Source organism: Balaenoptera musculus, chromosome 6 (assembly GCF_009873245.2).
Source record: "Balaenoptera musculus isolate JJ_BM4_2016_0621 chromosome 6, mBalMus1.pri.v3, whole genome shotgun sequence".
NCBI classification, from domain to species: Eukaryota; Metazoa; Chordata; class Mammalia; order Artiodactyla; family Balaenopteridae; genus Balaenoptera; species Balaenoptera musculus.
The window spans coordinates 33,714,233-33,737,423 of record NC_045790.1 but is presented as its reverse complement, the minus strand read 5'-3'; the positions used below and the strand labels follow the sequence as shown (position 1 = coordinate 33,737,423).

Sequence of the window (23,191 nt, the reverse complement as noted above, 5' to 3'; positions counted from 1 at the left end):
AATAGTTAGAATTAAAATGGTAAATAAGGGCATATAGCACTAGAAATTCTGGTTAAGCCCCAAGTAAACTGTACATACTTTTTCTACGGAGTAACTGAAAAGAACTGAAGAATTAATTAAATCCAAATTAATAATAATCAGGAAAAAGTAACCTTTTTTAAAAGGTTAACCTTTTAAATACTTTATTATATAAATGTATATTAAAAAACAATATACAGTTAAAAGGTAAAAAGGAAGTGAATTCATGTTAGTGTTACACAAAAAAGGAAGTTTACATCAATTTCTCCACCTAAACTCAAAGCAAACTGAGTACAAAATAATTCAATATAATTAGAGCATAGCAGTCATCCAAACATAGAAAAAGTAACAAAATTACTTAAGTTTATTCTGAGAAAAGTTGGTTAAATTTACCACTAAGCTTTTAATCCATATTAACGACATTTAACATTTACAGAAAACACGTTTAAGATTATTTCCAATATGTCACATATTCTGACTGATATTCCAAAAATAAATTAGTGGGCAGGAGAAGAGGAGACGAATTTGGGAGTCTTGCAAGATGTCATTATTTTTTTTTCAAACTATCTCAAGTAACTTAGATATTAAGACAGCTGATTGTAAGAAAAGGATAAAAACGGAATGAAATGGAACTTTTAAAAGTGAAAAATACGGCTCTCCCCAGCATTTGATTCTAAATATAGCAGTTTAAAGCTTACATTTACCTTTTAATTATTAACAAAAACTAGTATACAAGGAAATACAATTAGGCAAAAATGATTTAAATTTCAGTTTAACTCTTTGAAAACTAGGAAAAACTTCCCAAATGTCACTGTATGGTTCAGCCTATAAGGATTCACAGAGAACCCTCTATGTGCTTTGCCTCTAGTCCTTTAAAGTAGCAGCAAAAATTTGGCTTTTGCCCTCAAAGAATTTCTACTCCAGTTGGGAATAAAAAACTAACACACATGACATACAGAAAATAGAATAAGATATTAAAAGTGCTACAAAAGTTGACAGAAAAAAGGTAAACAAGAAATAGAATTCAAAGAAGCATACAGAAAAGAAAATAAGTTGGTCCTTAAAGGAGAGATATAATTTGGATAGGTAGCAAAATGAATGGAAGAATTTTAGGAGGAAAGAGTCACGTGAACAAAAAGTATGATATTAAGAATATATATATTATGGGATACATGATAAAAGATAAATACTATGCAATACAAGAGAGATGTGGAAAAAATCCACACTTTGGGATATCACACAGGTGGATAATTTATATTTCTATTCCACGCATTCTAGCTGTGATCCAGGGCAAGTTATGTAACTTCTGTGAATCTCAGTTTCTTCATAAATAAAAAGGAAACAGAAATATCAACCTTGCAGTGTAGTTTTGAAAATTTAAAGCTATAATATATGTAAAGTACCTAGCACAGTGCCTACCTGGCACAAGAGTTACACACAATAAATTAGAATTCCCCTTCTCTATGTTGGAGAATAGTAGAAAATACGATTGCTTAGGTAGGGTAAAATTAGGTTCCAGACACTCCCTAAAAATTATGGATTCAGGATAGATGAAAGAGGAACTCTGATAAGAGTAATTTTAAAGAAATAAACTGTCATATTAGAAGAATGAGAACTTAGAATCAATGGGTCTGGCTAAACCACTGTAGTCTCAGCATACAGGAACCTGGACCTGAAAATAGCAATGCAGGAAACAAAGAAGGCTATTTCTCAGCAAAGAATGACCAAGTTTCAGAACACTGATTAAATATGAAGAATGAAAGAAGAATGATTCAAAGATAAGATTTTTTACTCCAGATAACAGGGAGAAAGGTAACACAAGACTACAATACCAGGAAAGAGAAAGAAAACATGATTCCAAATTCCCTAAACATGCCTTAATTAGAGAATTAGTTAATCATAAGACTGATGTCAATGTAATTAATCAGTACATGTAGAGGTAGAACTGGGAGGGAAAAAAAAAGTCTGGGCCTGAAAGACAGGCACTGGACATGAAAATGCAAATAAAACCATGATTTTTAAAAAGTATCTTATATGTTAAGTATGCAAATTTAGAATTCCTCATCATTTTCTTTGTACTTATGGGAGGAGGAGGAAAGGAAGAAAAAGAGGAAATAGTAGGCACTAAAATGCCTACAGGATTGGAGAAGATACTTACATGTGCCCAAGATGGAGTACTTCAGATCCCCTTCCTCCTGGCTTCCTTCATTGCCTCCTATCCCCATCTAGTAGTAAAACATTTTTTTTCTATTTAAATAAATAAACCTATAGCTCAAGGGTTTATGATCAGTTAAAGAGTATGAAGAACCAATGAAAAATGAGAAGGACAGTAAATATGTTGTAACTAGATTTTTAAAAATTTGTAAATTGAAGTACCATAAAAATTTTACCCACTTTGAATCCAAGCAAAACAAATCCCAAATGAAGAATTAATCTTCATTTCTCAGGGGAACAGGGTTATTGTAACACAACACACAACAACATTCTGAGGACATCTAACACTTGCAGCCAAGTGTTTAGCCACAGTAGCAGTAGTGCCTTCTGGTCCTCTAACTCAGTGATTTTCAAAGTGTGGAACATATACCTTCACTAATTTGGAAAGCAGAATCATTTCCCAGAAATCTTCCAGTAGTCTTATTGAACATTATGATTTTAAAGGTTGTAAATATTCTACAAAAACTGTATCTACGTGTTCATACTAATGATCAGGTTCGGTTCATCTCAATTAATGCATCTTCATATCTTTTGAGTGCTGTTTACATTTATTAAGTTGTATGCTTTAATTATATCTCAAAGTAATAAAAATGGTTCAACGATTCACTGAAGGATTAAAAGTAATAATGAAAATAGTAAATAATGCAACTTATAAAAAACATAAATTTTAAAATGAACAGGACTCTAATACAGTGAATACAGAATATAAATCTGTATGTGTTAGCACAATAGTGATTGTCACATAAGCAAATGAAAAGGAAAATTATAAATAGAAAATTAACATAGTAAATATTTGAAATTTCAATTTATTGAGTCATCAATCTATTTGTTCCTAGCTTCCTGCTACGAAACATGGTCAGACCAGTGGCCTAAAGACATTATAGTTTTTGTTTCACTTCCAAAGCACAATGACCTGTATGAGTCTTTCCAGAACAGAACAAGTACTAAGTAATGCTTTCCAGAACAAAAGTGATGAATGTTGTTGCTAAAGAAAAAGCCAAAAAAACAAAGAGCACTGCTTATAGTAAAACCAGGTGCAAGTCAAACTATCAACAATAGACTTATTATACCAGCCACAAGGTTAATGAGAAATATCACACTCACAAACAAACAAAAAACAGAACAAACTATTGGCAAAATGCCTTTATCAGATAGATGTACTAGAGGCTACAATGTGAAAAAACAATTAACTATGCACATGCTAGCAGATATTCAACTTCAGAGTTGGACAAAACCAGTGATATGTGGAGTCTGAATCAATACAACAATAGTAAGAAATACACAATAAAATTTGATCTATTTATCACTGAATATCCATGAGAAGAGATTTTTCTATTCATTCATTATTTTTGAGCCATGATGTAAAATTTTTTAAAGGTAATACTGGAATCAGTATTATCAATGCACTACCACAAATATAAGAGGTTATACCTGAACAACATCTACACTGAGATTTATTCCCAGGCAACAAGTGATGGTGAACAATATGGCTCTTGATCTTGATTCAATATTAAAAAGAAATGGTAAAAATTCTGAATACAATCGAATCAAAGTCATGGCTTATTCTTTTTTTTAAACAGCTTTACTGAGATATAATTCACATATTTTATGTATCACATATCACATAAAATCTACCGACTTCAAGTGTGAAACGTATACCTCCTTTGATGTATACATCTCTGCAAAGAAATTTTGTATTCTGCTCATCTCCCTTTCAATTTCTCTTACCCGATTTTTCATCTCAGTCTATTATTTCACCTTTTTATATAACATTACCGTCACCTTGACTTTTACAAAATGTTCTAGCTCCTTGGTTTTTATTAAAGCAAAAAATAGGTGCTGTCTAAAATCAATTTCTCTGTTCCCTGTAGCAAATCTTTTTCAAAGTACACTTTCACTTTGGACATTAAGTACAATGTTCTTCTCCTTTTATGTGGCAGAAACTTTTCTTCAGCTGACATGAGATAACTAAGACGCAGTGTTTGCTTCTAAGTAAGTGGAGTGGATGTTTCTTTACTGTCTATCTTGTTGCTGTTTAATGCCAGCTCTCAGATTTTATGCTGAGGCTTAGCCAATGTAAATTTACATTATCGCTTTGATAATTTAGGAGTAGTAAACTTTGTCTTAGCATTTCTCTTTTGTGTTTAAAATAAGCAGCCACATAACAGACAGGATTTCTATATCCCGCTTTTTGACTGGCTCAGCCCTCAACACGTGGAGCTTCTCATAGTGCTGTTTCCCTGTGTGAGGGAGAACACCCACCACAACTGCATACCTTCTGCCTAGTACAGTCACTGTCTGGTCCCTACTTTTAAAATCTATTATTCCACACAGTAAAATAGATTCCAGGTGGTATACTGTCCATCAGTCCCAAAGCTTGCCCTTATCTCTTCTTCACTTGTCACTGTAATTATCCCAAGAACTACTTTACTTCTCATGACCTTGATTATTTTCCTACAAGTGAGACTTCCAAATAAGGTACCAGGTTTTCCTAAGTGACCCATCAATAGTATATCCAGCAGAAATTCCTCAAAGTTCCTCAGCCTTGGATGATATTTTTATATAGGGTTGGGGCCAAGTTGACTATTTCCTTCTCATAATTACCTGGTCATTTTGGCAGCAATCAATGGCGGCAGGAAGAAGGGCAATCAAATATGTGCTTAAGTTCCCCTATTACGTGGCATTTATTGTGGTGCAAAATTGAGTAGTTTTCCTTTATTAATTTTCCAGTGCCTCTTGGGCCACTGGGAGAAATTCTCTCTGGTGAAGACACTAGCAAATTCTATTACTGCCTAAACAAGTAGATCATTACGTTAATAATACATGTAAACCAGAAAAAATTTGTCATAATGAATGCTGTAGAAGGGAAAAAGAATCAAATAACCCCTCTAGAAAAATACAAGATGATTTATCCAGTTTACCAATGCTCGGAAATACCATTTTTGCACAGCCCTAGTGTAATAACTGATGCTCGTAAAGATGAGCCTGAGGCACTACAAAATTCTATAGAAAATGTTATAATTAACGTAGTTTATGTTAAGAGCGTAGTTCAGTATAGTCTAATTCTTTTTTTTTTTTTACAGGAACATGTATTTATTTATTTATTTATTTATTTATTTATTTATTTATTTATTTATTGGCTGCGTTGGGTCTCTGTTGCTGCACACGGACTTTCTCTAGTTGTGGCGAGCAGGGGCTACTCTTCATTGCAGTGCACGGGCTTCTCATTGCAGTGGCTCCTCTTGTTGTGGAGCACGGGCTCTAGGCGCGTGGGCTTCAGTAGTTGTGGCACGCAGACTCAGTAGTTGTGGCTCGTGGGCTCTAGAGCACAGGCTCAGTGGTTGTGGCACACGGGCTTAGTTGCTCCACGGCATGTGGGATCTTCCTGGACCAGGGATCGAACCCGTGTCCCCTGCACTGGCAGGCAGTCTTAACCACTGCACCACCAGGGAAGTCCCTAGTCTAATTCTTTTAAAACTGGTAACCCAAGCATGATAGGTATAGCCACTCCATTAAGCCAAACATCTGCTAAAACAATACCTATTCCCAACAGATCAAATGGCAGTTTAACAGATAAGAAAATAACTATTAATTTCCCATACATACAGCACCTCCTAGAGTACATTCCAGGCTTAGTGTGTTATTTTCCTGGATACCACACACACAAAAAGAAATTGATTGGTTTTATTAAATTATCTCTTTGATTTGGTTATTAATGACATTTATTTAATAGAGGCATAAAAGAACAAAACATCGTGTAAATAGGTTAAAAAAAACAAACAAATGTCATAAACTATTTTACAACAAGGTTGAAAAGGAAAAGTTTCTCCTCAAAGTCTTTCTTTCTTTAAGTAAAACTGTCACTGAGTATTTTTTTTTAACATCTTTATTGGAGTATAATTGCTTTACAATGCTGTGTTAGTTTCTGCTTTATAACAAAGTGAATCAGCTATACATATACATATATCCCCATATCTCCTCCCTCCCACCCTCCCTATCCCACCCCTCTAGGTGGACACACAGCACCAAGCTGGTCTCTCTGTGCTATGCACTGCTTCCCACTAGCTATCTATTTTACATTTGGTAGTGTATATCTGTCCATGCCACTCTCTCACTTCGTCCCAGCTTACCCCTCCCCCTTCCCGTGTCCTCAAGTCTATTCTCTACGTTGGCGTCTTTATTCCTGTCCTGCCCCTAGGTTCTTCAGAACCTTTTTTTTTTTTTTTTTTTAGATTCCATATATATGTGTGAGCATACGGTATTTGTTTTTCTCTTTCTGACTTACTTCACTCTGTGTGAGTCTCTAGGTACATTCACCTCACTACAAATAACTCAAGTTTTTTTTATGGCTGAGTAATATTCCATTGTATATATGTGCCACATCTTCTCTGTCCATTCATCAGTTGATGGACACTTAGGTTGCTTCCACGTCCTGGCTATTGGAAATAGAGCTGCAATGAACATTGTGGTACATGACTCCTTTTGAATTATGGTTTTCTCAGAGTATATGCCCAGTAGTGGGATTACTGGGTCGTACAGTAGTTCTATTTTTAGTTTTTAAGGAACCTCCATACTGTTCTCCATAGTGGCTGTATCAATTTACATTCCCACCAACACTGCAAGAGGGTTCCCTTTTCTCCACACCCTCTCCAGCATTTATTGTTTGTAGATTTTTTGATGATGACCATTCTGACTGGTGTGAGGTGATACCTCATTGTAGTTTTGATTTGCACTTCTCTAATGATTTCACTGAGTATTTTTAATAAGATACCTCTGGTCTTACAAATGTGATTTTTTTACTTGAAATAATTTAATCCTGTTTTTCTCCCTTCCCTATATCTCCCTCATTTGTAAAAAGGCAGATGAATTTAAAACTCAGAAAATAACTGCTTGAAATTGCCAAAACTAACAAATATAATAAATGTGTCAATCTGCTTTCCTAGTAGATAAAAACCAGAACCTCTTATAAAAAGTAGCAAACACATGTGAGTTAATTCAATATAAAATGCTCCTCAGAACAGTGGTGTCATGGTCAGATGCACTGCTATCTTAAAAATGCAAAAATTCACTGAAAACCAAAGCAAAACAATTTGATTTACTTAGCTGTACCTGCTCATCTCTTTGTCTCCACTCTTGCCAATTTTCTTCCCGTGAATCCTTCTGTACCGGGTTTGGTAATGATAGCTCATGCTGAGCATTACAAATGGCATGGGAGGATTTCTGGGGAATTTTCTTAAAAGCAAGATTCCTGAGCTATGAAACAAACAAACAAAAAATTAAATTCAGTTTACCAATCCTGGGATACAAATGATTTTTTTGGAAGTTAAGAAATCAATATTTTTATACTTCTAAATACTCATTATGCTAACTCACAAAGTCACTATTTGAATTTTTTGTAGTCTTTTGTAGAATGCTAATTTCACCAGCATTTGAGATAATTTTGGTGGATTTCTAGATGAAATGATTAATAAGTGAGAATGGATTATACTCTATTATACCACCATTTTAATGAGTCTGCTTTACTAAAGGGAAGTTTATAGGAGTAGAGAACAGGATAACAAGTATGCTTTTAAAATACAAAACAATAGGGTTCAATAAGATTAAAGTTTAATAGCTTATAAATTTAAAAGTTTAAATAGTGAGAGAAGATAGCTTAAGGAACTCTAACAACTACTTTGCTAGTCCTTAAAAATACAGGGCCTAGTCCACAAAGTAACATAATGAACTAAAACTGTACTGGCCAAGCCACTCCCAACAATAAGAAAAATCTTAGTCACAGAGGTTGAAACAGGGAGAAAAATACTGAGAGGCTACTATGGATTAAATTGTATTCTCTCAAAAAATATGTTGTAGGCCTAACCCTTGCTGTCTGTGAATGTGACCTTATTTGGAAATAGGATCTTTGCAAATATAATCAAGTTAAGATTAAGGTTATACTGAATTAGGGTGGGCCCTAATCCAATGAAGGGTATAGACAAAGATACACAAAGAGAACACCATGTAACAAAAGAGGCAGACTGGAAAGATGCAGCCACTAGCCAAGGAATGTCAAGGACTGACAGCTACCATAAGAAACTAGGAAGAGGCAAGGAGGGATTCTACTCAGTCTCAGAGAGCGCCTGGCCCTGCTGACACCATGGTTAGAACTTCCAGCCTCTAGAACTGTTAAGAGAATAAATTTCTGTTGTTTTAAGCCACCTGGTTTGTGGTACTTTGTTACAGCAGCCCTAGGAAACCAATGAAGAGGTTTTAAATCAAGGATCAACAATTTAACTGATAATCAATAGACTGTTCTGCAAGAGGGAGTGATGAGATACAAACATCGCTTTAAGCAGCTGCTTTCTGCTGTGGAAAAGACAGAGTAGAGGGGATGCTGCTAGAGACAACGCCATGGCAGGTACACTACTGATTTATTACAGAAAGTAGACTGACAGAACTATAGCTGTGGAAGTGGGAAGGGAGGATCCTCAGGCTCATTCTCAGCAATGTAATGTAAACTCCACTATTACCTTATTTTCTGTTCCCCACATCTAATACCAAAAAGAAAATGGTGGGCAATCAAAAGTTCTGTAAGACTGAACTTCTGAAAGGTTGTATGGTGAGAAAAATGTCTTTTAAAGTGACTCTCTGTGTGGCAGCATTTTAAAGAGATACTTGGAAAGCAATGGTGATGGAAATAAACAAATTGGAAAGGCTTTTTCTAAGTCTTGGGATATTATAAAATGAATATAGGGGGGGAAAAAAACACTTTTACTACTTCTCTCATTAAGTGATATTGAGAAAAGTCCTTAATACCTGACTGCTTCTTCTGTTAAAAGACAAACAGACACAGGCTAGAGTTGTTTTTCAACGTTTCTTTTAAAAATAAATGGGCGCATTAAATGTTGGTCATGTAACTCATGCTAGGCATGTCTAGGGGAGAAGGGCCTGTTTACTACCCTTAAGAAACAGATGACCATCAAATGCATAAAAATGTATGTTCAAGGCTAGTCATAGGCTTATTGTCTAGTCATAGGCTTATTGTCTATAACAGTAAAAAAAAAAAAAGAAAAAGAAAAAAGGGGAAACAACCTAAATGTGTATCACAACAATCTGATTAAGTAAACTATGACAAAGCCACATAATTTTAAATAATGTGGAGTCATTTAAAATAATGTAGATCTTTATTTACTCATATGGAAAACTGCTCATGCTAATTTTAAAAAAGCCAGTTATGAAAGTCTATTATATAGTCTCATTTTCATTTAAGTAAAATATGAACGTATATATGAATGTATCTATATATTCAAGTAAACTTATATATGTATACAGAAAACACATACCAAAATATTAATTGTTATATCTCTAGTTATATTTACAAATGACCTTTGTTTCCTTTTAAGACTTTCTTGTTTTTCAGAAACTTTTTGGAATGAGCACGTAAGCTTCCACAGACAAAAGAAAAAAAAGGCAATTTAAAATATGTTCATTACCTCTGACTTCAAATACACACAAATTTATATCCATTCATTCAAGTCATATTTACCAAGTACCTATGGACCAGGACTGTGGATACATAGGTCAACAAGATAGTATCTGCCCTCATGACGCATACAACCTACTGGGAAAGCAGACATGAATAATTATAATTGCTACCTCATTTGCTTCACTCTGTTGCTGTTCCTTCTTTTTTCTTCTTTTCTCTCTTTTCTTCTCATTTGTAGTTGATTTATTTGTTTGAGACTTTCCAGTATTCCGACCTTTGCCTTTTCCAGGCTCAGAATCAGAACCACTGCCACTATCCACTTGTAACAAGGCAAAACGAGAAGCAGTAGTGGGAACAGAACTAAGTACTGCTGAGGCCATTGTAAAGATTTTTCTTTTAAAATACTTCTGTCAAGAATAATTCCTGTGGGAAGGGAGAAAGGAGGCAGATGAATAAACACAGTAAAATTTGTCTCAGATTTCAGAACAAATATATATATATATATATATATATATATATATACACACACACATACACTTCTCCTGACACTGAATTTAGTAACAGTTGGATTCATACACACAGTTCTATTGGCAATAACATACTTTTTAAACTTAAGTAAACAACATAAGACTGTATAATATAAAACAGAAAAATGATATACTGAGATTTCACAATTATTACAAGAATACCACCAATACAATGTATTCATTTTTCCATATAGTTTCCGAAAATTAATGTTTTTCCTCTTTCTTTTAAATACACTGCTGTATATTTACATATTCATGGAGACTATCCTAATATATACATATTTATGAAGAACATCCTAAATCTGATTAATATATACGTATTTATGGAGAACATCCTAAATCAATATGGTTTACAATGGAAGAGTAAGAATATCATTTTTCACCGTACACAGAGACCATTGGTCCAACTACATGCTTATCCCCAACTTCCAAGACAGGAAAAAAGGAGTAGGAAACAAAGAACATTCTTACTGTATACAAATTCTGCCTTAAGTTTGATTCTAGAGAAGTGACAGCAAAATAGAGAACTTAAATTCTCTCAACCAAAGGAAACTTTTCAAAATCACCTTCCACCATTATCTTTTAGTTCACTAGTCTCAGTGCCCCCTAACTCTCTTAGCTTTTTTTTCTTTTATTGTAGTTAATTTACAATGTTGTGTTAGTTTCAAGTGTACAGCAAAGTGATTCAGTTATTTATATACATATATATACATATATATTCTTTTTCAGATTCTTTTCCATCATAGGTTATTACAAGACAGTGACTATAGTTCCCTCTGCTATACAGCAGGTGCTTGTTGTTTACCTATTTTATATATAGTAGTGTGTATATGTTAATCCCAAACTCCTAATTTATCTCCCCCCACTATCCCCCCTTGGTAAGTGTAAGTTTGTTTTCTACGTCTGTGAATCTATTTCTGTTTTGTAAATAAGTTTGTTTGTATCATTTTTTTAGATTCCACATATAAGAGATATCATATGATATTTGAGTTTCTCTGATATACTTCACTTAATATGATCATATGTAGGTCCACCCATGTTGCTGCAAATGGCATTATTTCATTCTTTTTATGGCTGAGTAATATTCCATTGTATGTATATACATCTTCTTTAACCATTCATCTGTCGATGGACATTTAGGTTGCTTCCATGTTTTGGCTATTGCAAATAGTGCTGCTATGAACATTGGGTTGCATGTATCTTTTTGAATTAGAGTTTTCTCCAGATATATGCCTAGGAGTGGGATTGCTGAATCATATGGCAACTCTATTTTTAGTTTTTTCAGGAGCCTCCATACTGTTCTCCATAGCGGCTGCCCCAATTTACATTCCCACCAACAGTGCAGGAGGGTTCCCTTTTCTCCACAGCCTCTCCAGCATTTATCATTTGTACTTTTTAATGATGGCCATTCTGACTGGTGTGAGGTGATACCTCACTGTAGTTTAGATTTGCATTCCACTAATAGTTAGCAATACTGAGCATCTTTCATGCGCCTGTTGGCCATCTGTATGTCTTCTTTGAAGAAATGTCTATTTAGGTCTTCTGCCTATTTTTTGATTGGGTTTTTTTTTGATGTTAAGCTATATGAGCTGTTTGTATATTCTGGAAATTAATGCCTTGTTGGTACCTTTCAGCTTTTTAAGAGCCTGTTAAACTTAAGACAAGATAGCAAAGGTTCTCTAGTAAAACATATATATATATAAAAAACTGAATCACTTTGCTGTACACCAGAAACTAACACAACATTGTAAATCAACTATACACCAATTAAAAAAATTTTTTTACAAAAAAGGTCCTCTAGTAATATCTAACCCAAATCCTTTTTTACAGATGAGGCAACTGGTACTTAGACTGGTTAGGTCATTCTGCAAGTTACTGGCAAAGTCAGGACCTGAAACTAGATTTGCTGAACCTTACTCTGCAATTTCTAAGTAAGAAGCCTTGTAACTACTAGAAGACCAAGTACTCTCTCAATTCAAAAGAAACAGATTCTCTTAATAAATTGTGAAACTGAGAAATTTGTTTATTTTTATTTTGAAATGTATTGAGTACATAACTGAATAAACTATTAAGTTTTTTTAAAAAAAGGAACACTCCAAGTACCTAGCACTAAGATTGACAAAATGTTAACCCACCCCATGCCTCTCCCCAATAGCAACCCCCCAACTCCCACTCTGTCCAGAGATAATTATTATCCTGATTTGTGTTACTTACTCCTTTGTTTTTCTTTACAGTTTTATCATGTCTGTCTCGAGCCACAGTGCTCATATCTGAACTAGCTACTGTTATTTCCACAATATCCTACTGTTTACACAGGTCCACCCTATTCATTGTGGGAAGGGACTGTGTAAAAAGTGTGAATACTAAGAGGTGAGGATCACTGAGGTCCATTTTGAAAGCTAACCACACACTACAGTTTGCATGTTTTCAGGAGGGAACAAAAATGAGAAGCATACGTTCAATCTTCCATCTTAACCTAAGAATCTAGAAAATTATTTGGAAATCTTTCAATTTTTTGTTAAACAATGAAAAAAAATCAAAAGAAGAACTGAGATTTGAAGATGTCATCTAATAGTTATGAAATCAAAGTATTTTTATTACAATACCACGTTAATACCTATTGCTCCTATGCTCAGAAGCATATGGATTAAGATAAAATACCACAACATACAGAGATGACATCACACCATTAAAATTATGACGTATTTTTAGGCTTAAATCTTTCCCACAGACATGAGAATTAAGGCTTTGTAAGTTACTATAAGGAAGAAAATATTACAAAATGAAAAGGAAATTCCAGACTCAAAAATATTATGGAAAACATTAATTCTGCTTCAACTTCAACATGCCATGTTAAAATCCTGTAAGTTTTAGTAGCTTTGACCACTTTAGGTACACTAATCCTACACAGTTGTTCTACAACTACTGTATTTAATTTTAACTGTCGCAACTATAAATTGCATATGATAGCTGTTCACAAATATTCACTGCCCCTCCCTGAAAGAGAATTACGTATCACTCTCATGTTGAATGCAGGCTGGCCATGTGACTACCAGTGAAATATAAGCTTTAAAAAGCTTTAAAAGCCAGAACATGGTTCACCGTGTTCTCTTTACTCTGCTTCTGTTATTGTGGAAGTGTATGCTGAGATGAAGCCTCCTACAGTCAAGTCTGATGGAGTCTAAAACTACAATGAACAAAATCTCCTTACTAACCTGTAATGGATATGTAGCTTGAGCAAGAAAGCAACTTTGCTGCTTTAAGCTGCTGAGGTTTTCAGGTTGTTACTGCAATATAATCTAACCTTATCATCACTGATAGCTTACACAAATACATTTCCTCTCCATTTCAGGACTGATATCAAAACTGTGAATTTCATATTTGGATTGTTCTGCATGAGTGAAATGTTCACAGGTGTTCTAAATATCTCGCCAAAGCTCACAGAAATTTTTTTTCTTTGAAATGAAAAGAAAAAAGATTTTAGGCATTGAGAATTTGTGGTTGAGCAGTCGGCCACTGAAGAGTCAGAGACCTAAAGATTATACCTAACATAATGCATAAGGAAAACACCAATCTATCTGAAACCCAAGAATCACAGTAGAGACTATGTCTTATACAGTGGACACACACAACAAGCAATAAATGTTTCCTGAATGAATGAAAAGAATAAAAGAAAGACAAAGTGAAAAGAAAGCATTGGAACAAATCTGTTAACTGACAAAAGAATCAGTGATAAACACGCAAAATAATTATTTTCCTGAGGCAGCTACCTATGCTACATCTTAGCAACCCATGTGTTAAAATACTTTCTCTAACTAATGAAAGGGTAAATGGAAAGGGGAAATGCTCACCTCCAATGATCCCTTGTTTGGTAAGGGGTACAGGTGGGAGAATAGGAGAGTGGTAACCACCTGCACTATACTCTACATAATAGTAAATATTAAAGGCCAAAAATAGCTCTACTCAGCAGCTGAGGGAGTAAGGAGATGGGACAACTGGAAGGGCTCATCATCTGTACTCATGCTGTACTTAAAAAAAAAAAAGTGATAAACAGCCAACACATCAACTACCTCATTAGCCATGAGAGAAATCTGTATACTATGTCAAAAATCTATATACCATACACTAACCAGTACTTCAGAGGTGGAAGAGGGGGGAAATGTAAATTTTAAATGAAAGAAGGGAATAAAAATATAAAAATAATCCCCAATTTGTGTAAATATGTGTATTATTTATTTACATACCAAAAGAAGGAAATGCATGGGACTACTCCTTTTCCTTTCTATAGTTTTCACTATTTCCCCAAATATTCTGTAACGACCATATTCCTTCTATAAGAAAAAACTCTCATCGTGAAAAGGAAAAATGGTCATCTATACCCAAATTCAAAAAAGAAAAACATAATGTAATCAATGCAATATTGATTTTTCTGCCCTGTGTCAAAACTTAAAAAGGGCAACTACAGGTCAGAATTAACAATGACATGCCTCAGGTTCTTTTATGTTAGTGATTGAGAAGATAAATGACACAAAGCAATTGTCAAAGACTGATTATGGTTCATGTTTTTAAGAAAACATTGCCTTCATTAACAAATTTTTCAGAATTTGCAAAAAGATAATCATGTTATACAATCCAGGAATTCATTTGAAACTGCTTTAAAACCTTGAAGAGAAAAAGAGATAAATAAGCAGACCACAAAAACATTAGACTTTTAAAGATACTATTTCAGGGAAAGGCTAGGGTTAGTATTCTTGTGAGGCTAGGGTTAGAGATCTTGTGTCCTAAACTTCTGCATCTCCACCTATGGTCATATCTAAGAGATACTTGGATAAACAGATTCAGAGTTCTTCTCCCTCCCCCTGTTATCTTCCCTTTCTTTCTCCATCACATGGTCTTTAAAATTCAGATACTTGAGTATATATAAATGCTCATTTATAAACATACACTTAAATAACAAGGACATAAGTAAGGTACACAAAACAAAAATACAGTGGACATCCACTAAGCTACCTACATTGGTCAGTCTATGAATGCAGTGGCTAGTGCTCTATGTTAAATAGTTAAAAATTACTAAAATACTACACAAATTAGGTTTTTAGTCCAGAAATTTAATGATTATTTCCTATGTTTCTTCCTCTTCCCTTTGAGTCTCCTTTTATTTATTTATTTATTTTTTTTTTTGACACGCCCCGCAGCATATGGGATCTTAGTTCCCTGACCAGGGATCAAACCTGCAGAGTCTTAACCACTGGACCACCAGGGAAATCCTGAGTCTCCTTTTAAAAAATAATTTAAAGGCTAATTTAAGTAGTTGAAGGAAGACAAAAGAAAATTTGAAAGATAATTTGAAAACAAATGTTTCAGGTCAAATGCACAAGAAACAAGTAAGTTTACAAATATAAATATGCAGGCAGCTCATCACATATAAGTGCAACATTCTATAATTTCTTAATGAATCCATTAGTAAAAACTATTAATTCCTCTATACTTAAAATCACAGCAAAATCAAATTACAGTGAAGTCTCCACTTTATATATACTCAATACTAGAAAAGCCAATTACTTATTAAATATTAGAGCATATGTTAGGGCTTTCTATAGCAACTGTCCTTCCTCAGATTTTGTACTCCAGCAAAACAAACTACTTAAAATTTCCTGACCACACATTTAGTTTTACTTGTTCAAATCTTTTTGCTGTGCCTTTTGCCTAAAATGCCCTCCATCTCTTCCACTTACAACTTGTATTTGTTCCTTAAAATCCTGCTCAGATGCTAGGATCTCTATAAAGCTTTCTCTGACCTGCCTGTTTAATCATTCCCTCCTTTGTAATATTTCTGTAGTTTATATTTACTTTTATTACTGAATAGATTTATTTAAAATTATCTGTTTACTGTTGTGCCTAGCCCCTTATAATCCTGATTTCAACATCCTGAAAGGCAAGAGCTTCTTCTTTCCACCCCTAACAAAACCACAGGACCTGGCACACAGAAGATACATTTATTGAATTTGGTTTTTTAAAAAATATTTACATTCCCCAAGTACACAGCCACCTATGCATTCAAAGACATGCTCTAAAATAGAATGGAGCAAAAGAAAATGCAAAGTGCGCTAGAGATAATCCCCAATTCCCAGAATGCAAATGTGAGTTAACAGTGATTATTAGCATATTTGTTTAGGAAACACAACTGGTTTCAAAGTATTGATTAAAAAGAACTAGGATACATGAGGAGCTTAAGTAAACTGCTTTTTAAAATGAATAGCCTAAACTGCAAGCAGAAGGATTTATAAACAGCTGATCCTCTTGGGCTCCTCTACTAAGGTTCTGAGGACCAGTGCCACTATGATGTAATCCCTTTAGACTATGATCTCTCTAAGGTCAAGAAAGATGGTAGGAGTAGCCATATCTCAGTCCAGGGAACCACAATTAGGGCACTTCAAAACTGGTATATGTATAAGCTCCTCAATCAAGACCAAATATATCCCTTTTATAAAATGGAATGACAGTCATCTTCCATTAACACTATCGACCAGTAAGCCTAATGAAAAAAGAAGTGAATACCATGTAGATACCAACTAGTGTGGGCTCACTGAAATATAGCTTAGATTAAAAAAAAAAAAAAAAACCATAAAATGAAATGGCATTGAGTATGAGTGACTTAATACCTGGTGAAATTTTTTTATCGTATTATTTTACGTTCTGTTCCTCAAATAACACAACTACACAATATCTTTCACTTTGGCTTCTTATAAAGTAAGGTTCACAACCAGTAAGTGCCAAGAGCATACCAAAACTTTGTTCGCAACAAACTTAGTGCAAACAAACCATATAAACTTAATGGGTATATCCTAAATTCCATTTTTTTTTCTTCATAGTTAAATACTGCCTCCCCTCTCCAATCCGCATCACCTAATTTCTGTGGGTTGAAAAACCTAGGCAAAAAGTACAAGCAGGTACGGGTTGAGGACCTAAGGGATTCGCCCATGAATAAAGCACATGTATTTTCAATTGCCCCAGTGATCTCTTGGTCAACTTCTGGGTTCTTCACTCTTAAAGAGTGAAGCCACCTGACTGATTATCTTATAGATAAGTTTGTTGTAACCATTTATGACAATATCTTCCATTAATTAGGATTTGACTAATGAGAACTTAAGTGTTATGAACCTGTTGAGAAAAAAAAAAAAATCTACGTTTCCACAGATTAAAGATTTAAAAAATTTTTAATTGCCACAAAGTTCAATATTCTTATGGCTGCAAGTCAAATTTATTAAACTGATGATTCAGGTTACAATCACAAGCACGTTTACTACGTAAAGAAATAGTACTAAACGGTGCAGAGAAAATGTCACTGGCTTTTCAGTAGAGGAAAGACGATCTTTCATTAGTGCTTCTAATGAAAGCCATAGCACCTACTCAATTGTAGAATCTAGCTAAGGTAAGAATGAAAAATCTAAAACAAGGCGGAGAGAAAAGACAATTTAATAAGTCATTTTTTATCATTGTTCAATACCTACCAAGCACCCTAAGTGCTAGAGATGACAAAAATTCTGGAAGACTGCTTGTTCCAAACAATAACTACAAAAAAACAAACAAAATTCAAAACCCTTCTCCCTTTTACTTTTCAATAGTTAGCGGAGAGGAGGAGGAGCACTTTACTCAAAAAGTAATTCACTATACCTCATTCACGAATGAAAGCCAAATTTCACCCACAGGCTGTTAACCGAGGCTCCAAAACTTATTCGCGCAAAGTACATAGAGAAGGAAACAGAGCTGGGCGAGACCTAACTCGGGCAGAGAAGCGGCTTCAAAACCTGAAAGGGAGAAAACAGCGAGTCAGTTCGAAGCTCCAGAAATTTCCGAGCGCCTGGCTCCCCGGGCGGGAGCGCGATGCCCGCGGCGGGGAGGGGGCGGCGGCACCTGTCACTCGACGGCCCCGCGACCGCGGTGGCCCCCGGCCCCGGCCCCCGCGGGGTCTCGGGAGCCGCAGGCACCGCCCGGGCGCCTGGGCCTGAGGTCGGCGCGGGTCTCACTCCGCCGCCCCCGAGACCAGCGCCGAGCGTCGGGGCCGCGGCCCTTCCCAAGGAGCGGCCCTCCCGCGCACTCTGCCCAGCGGCTCCGGACAGCGGGGCCCATCGCCTCAGGCCGAGTCCCCAACTGCCGAGACGGGGGCGCATGGAGAGGCGCGGCCGAGCCGCCACCACCGCCTCAGGAGCCCCGGAGCGGACCCCCGCGAGGCGGCCCGCCCTCCGCGTACTCACCGGGCCTCCCCGGCCGCCGGCACGGCCCTCCTCTCCCTCCTCCCCCCGCCGCCGCCGCTCCGCGGCTCCTGGGGCGGCCGCACTGGGCGTTGGGACTGCGCTGGGTCAAGTGTCGGGGGGCAGGGGCGTGTTCGCGCCGGGCGGGGGTCGCACGGCGGCCCCGCAAGCGGGCACGGAGCACTAACGGGCCCCGGGGCGCCGGGCCGGGCGGACCGCTGTAGGGAGCGCGGCTGCGGGCTGCGGTGAGGGGCGGGGAAAACGCGGCCGCGAGCCGAGGGCGGGAGGGAAGTCCCGGCGGAGGGGGCGGCGTGAGAGCCGCGGGGCGGAGCGGGGGAGGGGCCTGGCGCGCCTGCCGCCGCGCGCGGGGGTTTGTTTATTTTCCAGGTTGGTTGCGGCGCTGTCGCGTGGGTAGGGGTTCGCGGGTGACGTGAGCGCCCGGAGTTGGGGGAAAGGACCAGACCCACCTGCTGGAGAAGGGGAGCTACGGGGGCCGGGCAGGGTCCAAACGTCTCACGTAGGCGGTGGCGCCGCGGTCTTCGGGGTTACCGGGAAGAGAAGGGCTTTCCCGGAGTAGGTGGAAGGACGGAGGCCTCCCGAGAGAATAGTAGGACTCCAGGCTATTCCCCTGCAGTTGGGCGGCTTCACCTGCATCGCGGAGAGCAGTTAGCCCTGCAGTGGAAAAGGGCCAGTGGAACGTGGGGGCCCGAATTCCCAGCCCCTCCGGGCTCGACCTCCAGTTCGTGAAGTAGGGTTGGTCCTGCAAACAAGATTTGAATAGAAAGACTGCATCAGTTCTCTGTAAGGAAAATAATGAACATTGCCCAGTTCTCTGTAGAGTTACAGCACTTTCACGTTACCTCCCTTGGTGCTCCATCAGGTACTAGGATTCTCGTTTTACAAGCCAAGTTAAGTGACTTACCCAAAGCCTCACATCTAATAAACGGCACAGCCGGAACACACCTGTACTGACTTCAAATTCTGTGCTGCTTACCGTTGCGTCACGTTATCTTCCTGAATCACTTTGTTTCAGCTAATAGTAGACGCCCCCATAGGTAAGACGCTGCAGGGTTACAGAGGGGAGTTAAAGCTGTTATCCTTGCCTTCAAAATAAGAAATAAAACAAGGATAAAACAGTTAAAAGACAAACCATGACAGATGCCATGTGAAAAATACAGAGTACTGCAGAGTATCAGGGAACTGCTCAGACCTGTCTGGGGAATCAGGAAAGAAAGGCAGTAAGGAGGAGAAGGCATTTGGGATTGACCTTGAAGGAGACGAGGATGGCTTTACAGCAAGAAGAGACAGCATGAGAACATATATGAAGGTGAATCAATGGAAGTTGTGTTCAGGAAAAGAAAATGGTAAGGCTCTAGGGCATGTTGAGAAGTGGCAGACACAGAGGAGAACGGGGCCTGGGATGCCAAGTGGAAGAATTTGTATTCAAATCATTACTTAGTTTTTGTGGTTTAAAAGTTTGGGGGTTTAAAAACCTTGCTTTTCTTTGATCTCTCTGTGAATGGATACAGAAATCAGAGGTGGGAAAATGGTCAGATAGACTTGCGATAGGCCAGGTAAAAGGTAATGATAAATCTGAACTAAAGGTAAGGCAGGAGGAATTTAAAAGAGCTTGGCTAAAAGATGATGTGGAAGCAGAATCTACAGAATTTGGCATTTGATTAATTGGTTTTCCAGTAAGAGGGGATTGCTTGAGAACATACATGAAGGAGGAAGAGAAAAATAAAAGGTAATGGAGGTTTTGAGTTTGGAGATAATTATAGAAGATAGAAAAAAGACAATTAGAGATAGGAATAGGAACTGCTTCTTGAGATATCAATTTAGACTTGGACATTTTAAGGGTTTGAAAGATTGTTGAGACAGCCAGATAGAGGTGGACACTGAGAAGTTAGATGTAAAGGTTTTGAAGTAAGGGTAAGAGGGTTGAACTAGAAGATAGATTGGGAAGTTATCAGCCTAGCAGTGATATCACTGTGAGAGAAAAGAAGAAAACAAAGGGCAGAATCTTGGAGAACATCTTCTTTAGAACCTTGCTACTCAAAGCATGGTCAATGGCCCAGCCGCACTGGCCCAGCATCACCAGGCGGTTTGTTGGAAAGGTGGAATCTCAGCCCTCCCCACCCCAGACCTGCTGAATCAGGTCTTCAGTTTAACAAGAACCCCAAGTGATTGTATCACATTAAGTTTAAGAAGCTCAGACCTAGATGAGAAAAGCCACAAATAAAGAAGGGATCTAATCTAGATAGAGAAGCCAGCAAAGAAAGAGAGGAGGAAAGTGGGAGGAGAACCAGAGAAATGCAGAATCACTAAAGCAAGATACACTGGAGTTTCACAAAGACAGGGGCAGGAAGGAGGGTTGATCACAATATCCAAAACCACAGAGGTCGAAAAGTGCAAGGAAAGAAGGTATGTTTGAACTTTGTGATTAGGTGGTGTGGTCATTATGACCATGTTGTTCTAACTGAAAGCTTGGAAACTGCCCCTTTGTGATTGGGGACAGCCTAGAAATATAATCCCTCCAGTCCCCACATATATGGGACATATCAAAGTAGGCTTGTGGATTTGATAGTGGGACAAAATAGAAGTTCCTTTCTAGTTGCTTCTATTTTCTCAGTGAAATAAGAAACAAGATCATTTTGGGAGACTGCTAATTGTCCATCACAATGTATTCTTTCTTTCTTCCTGACCACAGAGACTATTTTTCTCAGCCTTTCTTTCAGTTGGGTATGGTCAAAGGTGAAGTTATTGCTACTGGAATGTGAGCAGAGATGATGTCGGCCACTGCCAGGCCAGTGTGCCTCCTTCATGCGTTTTTCCTTCCTGCCAGCTGGATTATACAGATGACTACAAGTCCCTGAGGTTGGCAGAACCACAAGAAAGAACGTGCAGGGATGAAGGAGAGCTGCCCATTGACCTAGAACACACACTCTGGATAATTTTGTGAGCAAGGTATAAATTTCTATTGAGTAGGAGCCATAACATTTTTGTTTGTTATAGCAGTTTAGCCTACTGTGGCTCATGTAGTTATTAACTGAAAGTAATGAGGGGGTAGTTAGCGGGGGAGGGAGAGGGGAAGAGAGATGAAATACTAGTCTGTCAGTGTGGGAGAGGGAATTGATGAGGGAAACATGGTAAGGTTTCCAGGCACTAATAAGGACGCACCTGAGTGAGTGGCCATGAATTTATAGTGAGACCAGTCAGCATGGTTGTGCATTTTTCTCCAGACAGATTTAGTTGCTCATGCGATGCACAAGCACTGAGTAGGCAGTTTTGGATTACCCAGGACTGAGATTTGGCTGGGCAAGTAGGATGGGGAGAGATCGGCAAAGGGTAGTTGAGGGTAGATGCAAAGGAGGCATTATAATTTCAGATGTGGTAAGAAATAAGGCTTTGAGAGGGGTGGGGAACTGTGAAAAGATGGGAGAGTGAATGGAATGGTGATTCTGATCAGGTTGAAGAATTGTTGGAGTTTAGGTACCACAGAGAATGACCTGAAAAGAGAAGAGATGGGTTGGAGAGTAGTAGGCTTGAAATTAAAATTAGAAGTAATGTCAGTAATGTCAAGGTGTAGGGAATGACCATAAGAGTGGGTAGCTGAGATAGCAGAGGGCAAAGATCGTTCCAAGAGAGATGGTTAAGGAACTGAGAGGCAGTAAGGATTTGAAAGATATCTATGTCTATATCTATATCTATATCTTGCAAGGAATTATCTGCAGACGTGGCAGTGGTGTTGGAGTAGTGAGTAGCCTTGAAGAGAGTGATAATGAGCCTGGTCCTAAAATCTTCAAAGAATGAGGGGCTGAATGCTCTGAATTAAGATGTTCAAGGCCATCAGTGATTTAAGATGTTAAACTCTTGCATGTTTCAGGCACTTTAAAGTTTTGTTACTAATGTGAGATTTCTAATTGCTTCTCTTTGACCTCTCAGATTACAGATGGTGACTGCTTTCTTTAAGAGGAAATGCCCATCTGTCAGTATTATAAAACAAACACATGCCAGGGTTCCCAGTTTAAATGACTATGCTTTAAAATTTGTCATAAACTACTCCTACCTCCAACATGTATCTTCAAATAGACACATCAAAAGTGACGCTAGCCTTGCCACATCAAATAATGTGCTGTAAATGTTAAAATTCTATGTGAAAAACCTCAGCTATAGCTTAAGCTAACAATAAATAGGGATTGATTAGAGGCCTGACAAGTTGAAAATAACAAGATTACCTGTAGTTTAAAACATGAAGTACCCCATTATATAGCATAGGTGGTCTGGAGTCAGACTGCTAGGTGTTGAATCACAGCATCCATCTCATGGGGTTATTGTGAGGATAAAATATTAATATATATAATACATATAAGCATTTAAAAGACTTTTTAGCACATATAAGCACTCAGTAAAATTTAGGTATATTATTGTACTAATCTATATCTAATTCTTATAGAATTGCCTATAACTATACTTGGACTTTTCCCACTTAGAAAACATGTTCGTTACATCTATTCATGTTAATGGTAAGGAGACTTCTGGTTAAACACGGTGCATTGATCACATGTTTTTCTCTACTCACTCCAGATACCTCATTAAAATGAGAGTGAAGGGATAAAAAAGGTATAAACCCATAAAGACAATGCAAACAGGATAAAAGATCCCTGCTGAAGAAGGATGTCAACAAACTTAGGAACATGGAAGGAGATGGATGA

General features: G+C 37.5%; 1 protein-coding gene across 1 annotated transcript in view; it reads right to left on the bottom strand.

Annotated features, from left to right (window-relative positions):
* GKAP1 (G kinase anchoring protein 1) overlaps positions 1 to 18,739 on the bottom strand; it is an 80,999-nt gene extending 62,260 nt beyond the window's left edge. The window contains exons 1-5 of the mRNA XM_036854132.1: positions 18,480 to 18,739; positions 17,899 to 18,032; positions 9,868 to 10,120; positions 7,342 to 7,485; positions 723 to 742 (exon numbers count right to left, since the gene is read on the bottom strand). Of these exons, the coding sequence (XP_036710027.1) occupies positions 723 to 742; positions 7,342 to 7,485; positions 9,868 to 10,077 (374 nt within the window). The 5' untranslated portion in view covers positions 10,078 to 10,120; positions 17,899 to 18,032; positions 18,480 to 18,739. The remainder of the gene's footprint in view (positions 1 to 722; positions 743 to 7,341; positions 7,486 to 9,867; positions 10,121 to 17,898; positions 18,033 to 18,479) is intronic.
* Between the last annotated feature and the right edge of the window lie 4,452 nt (positions 18,740 to 23,191).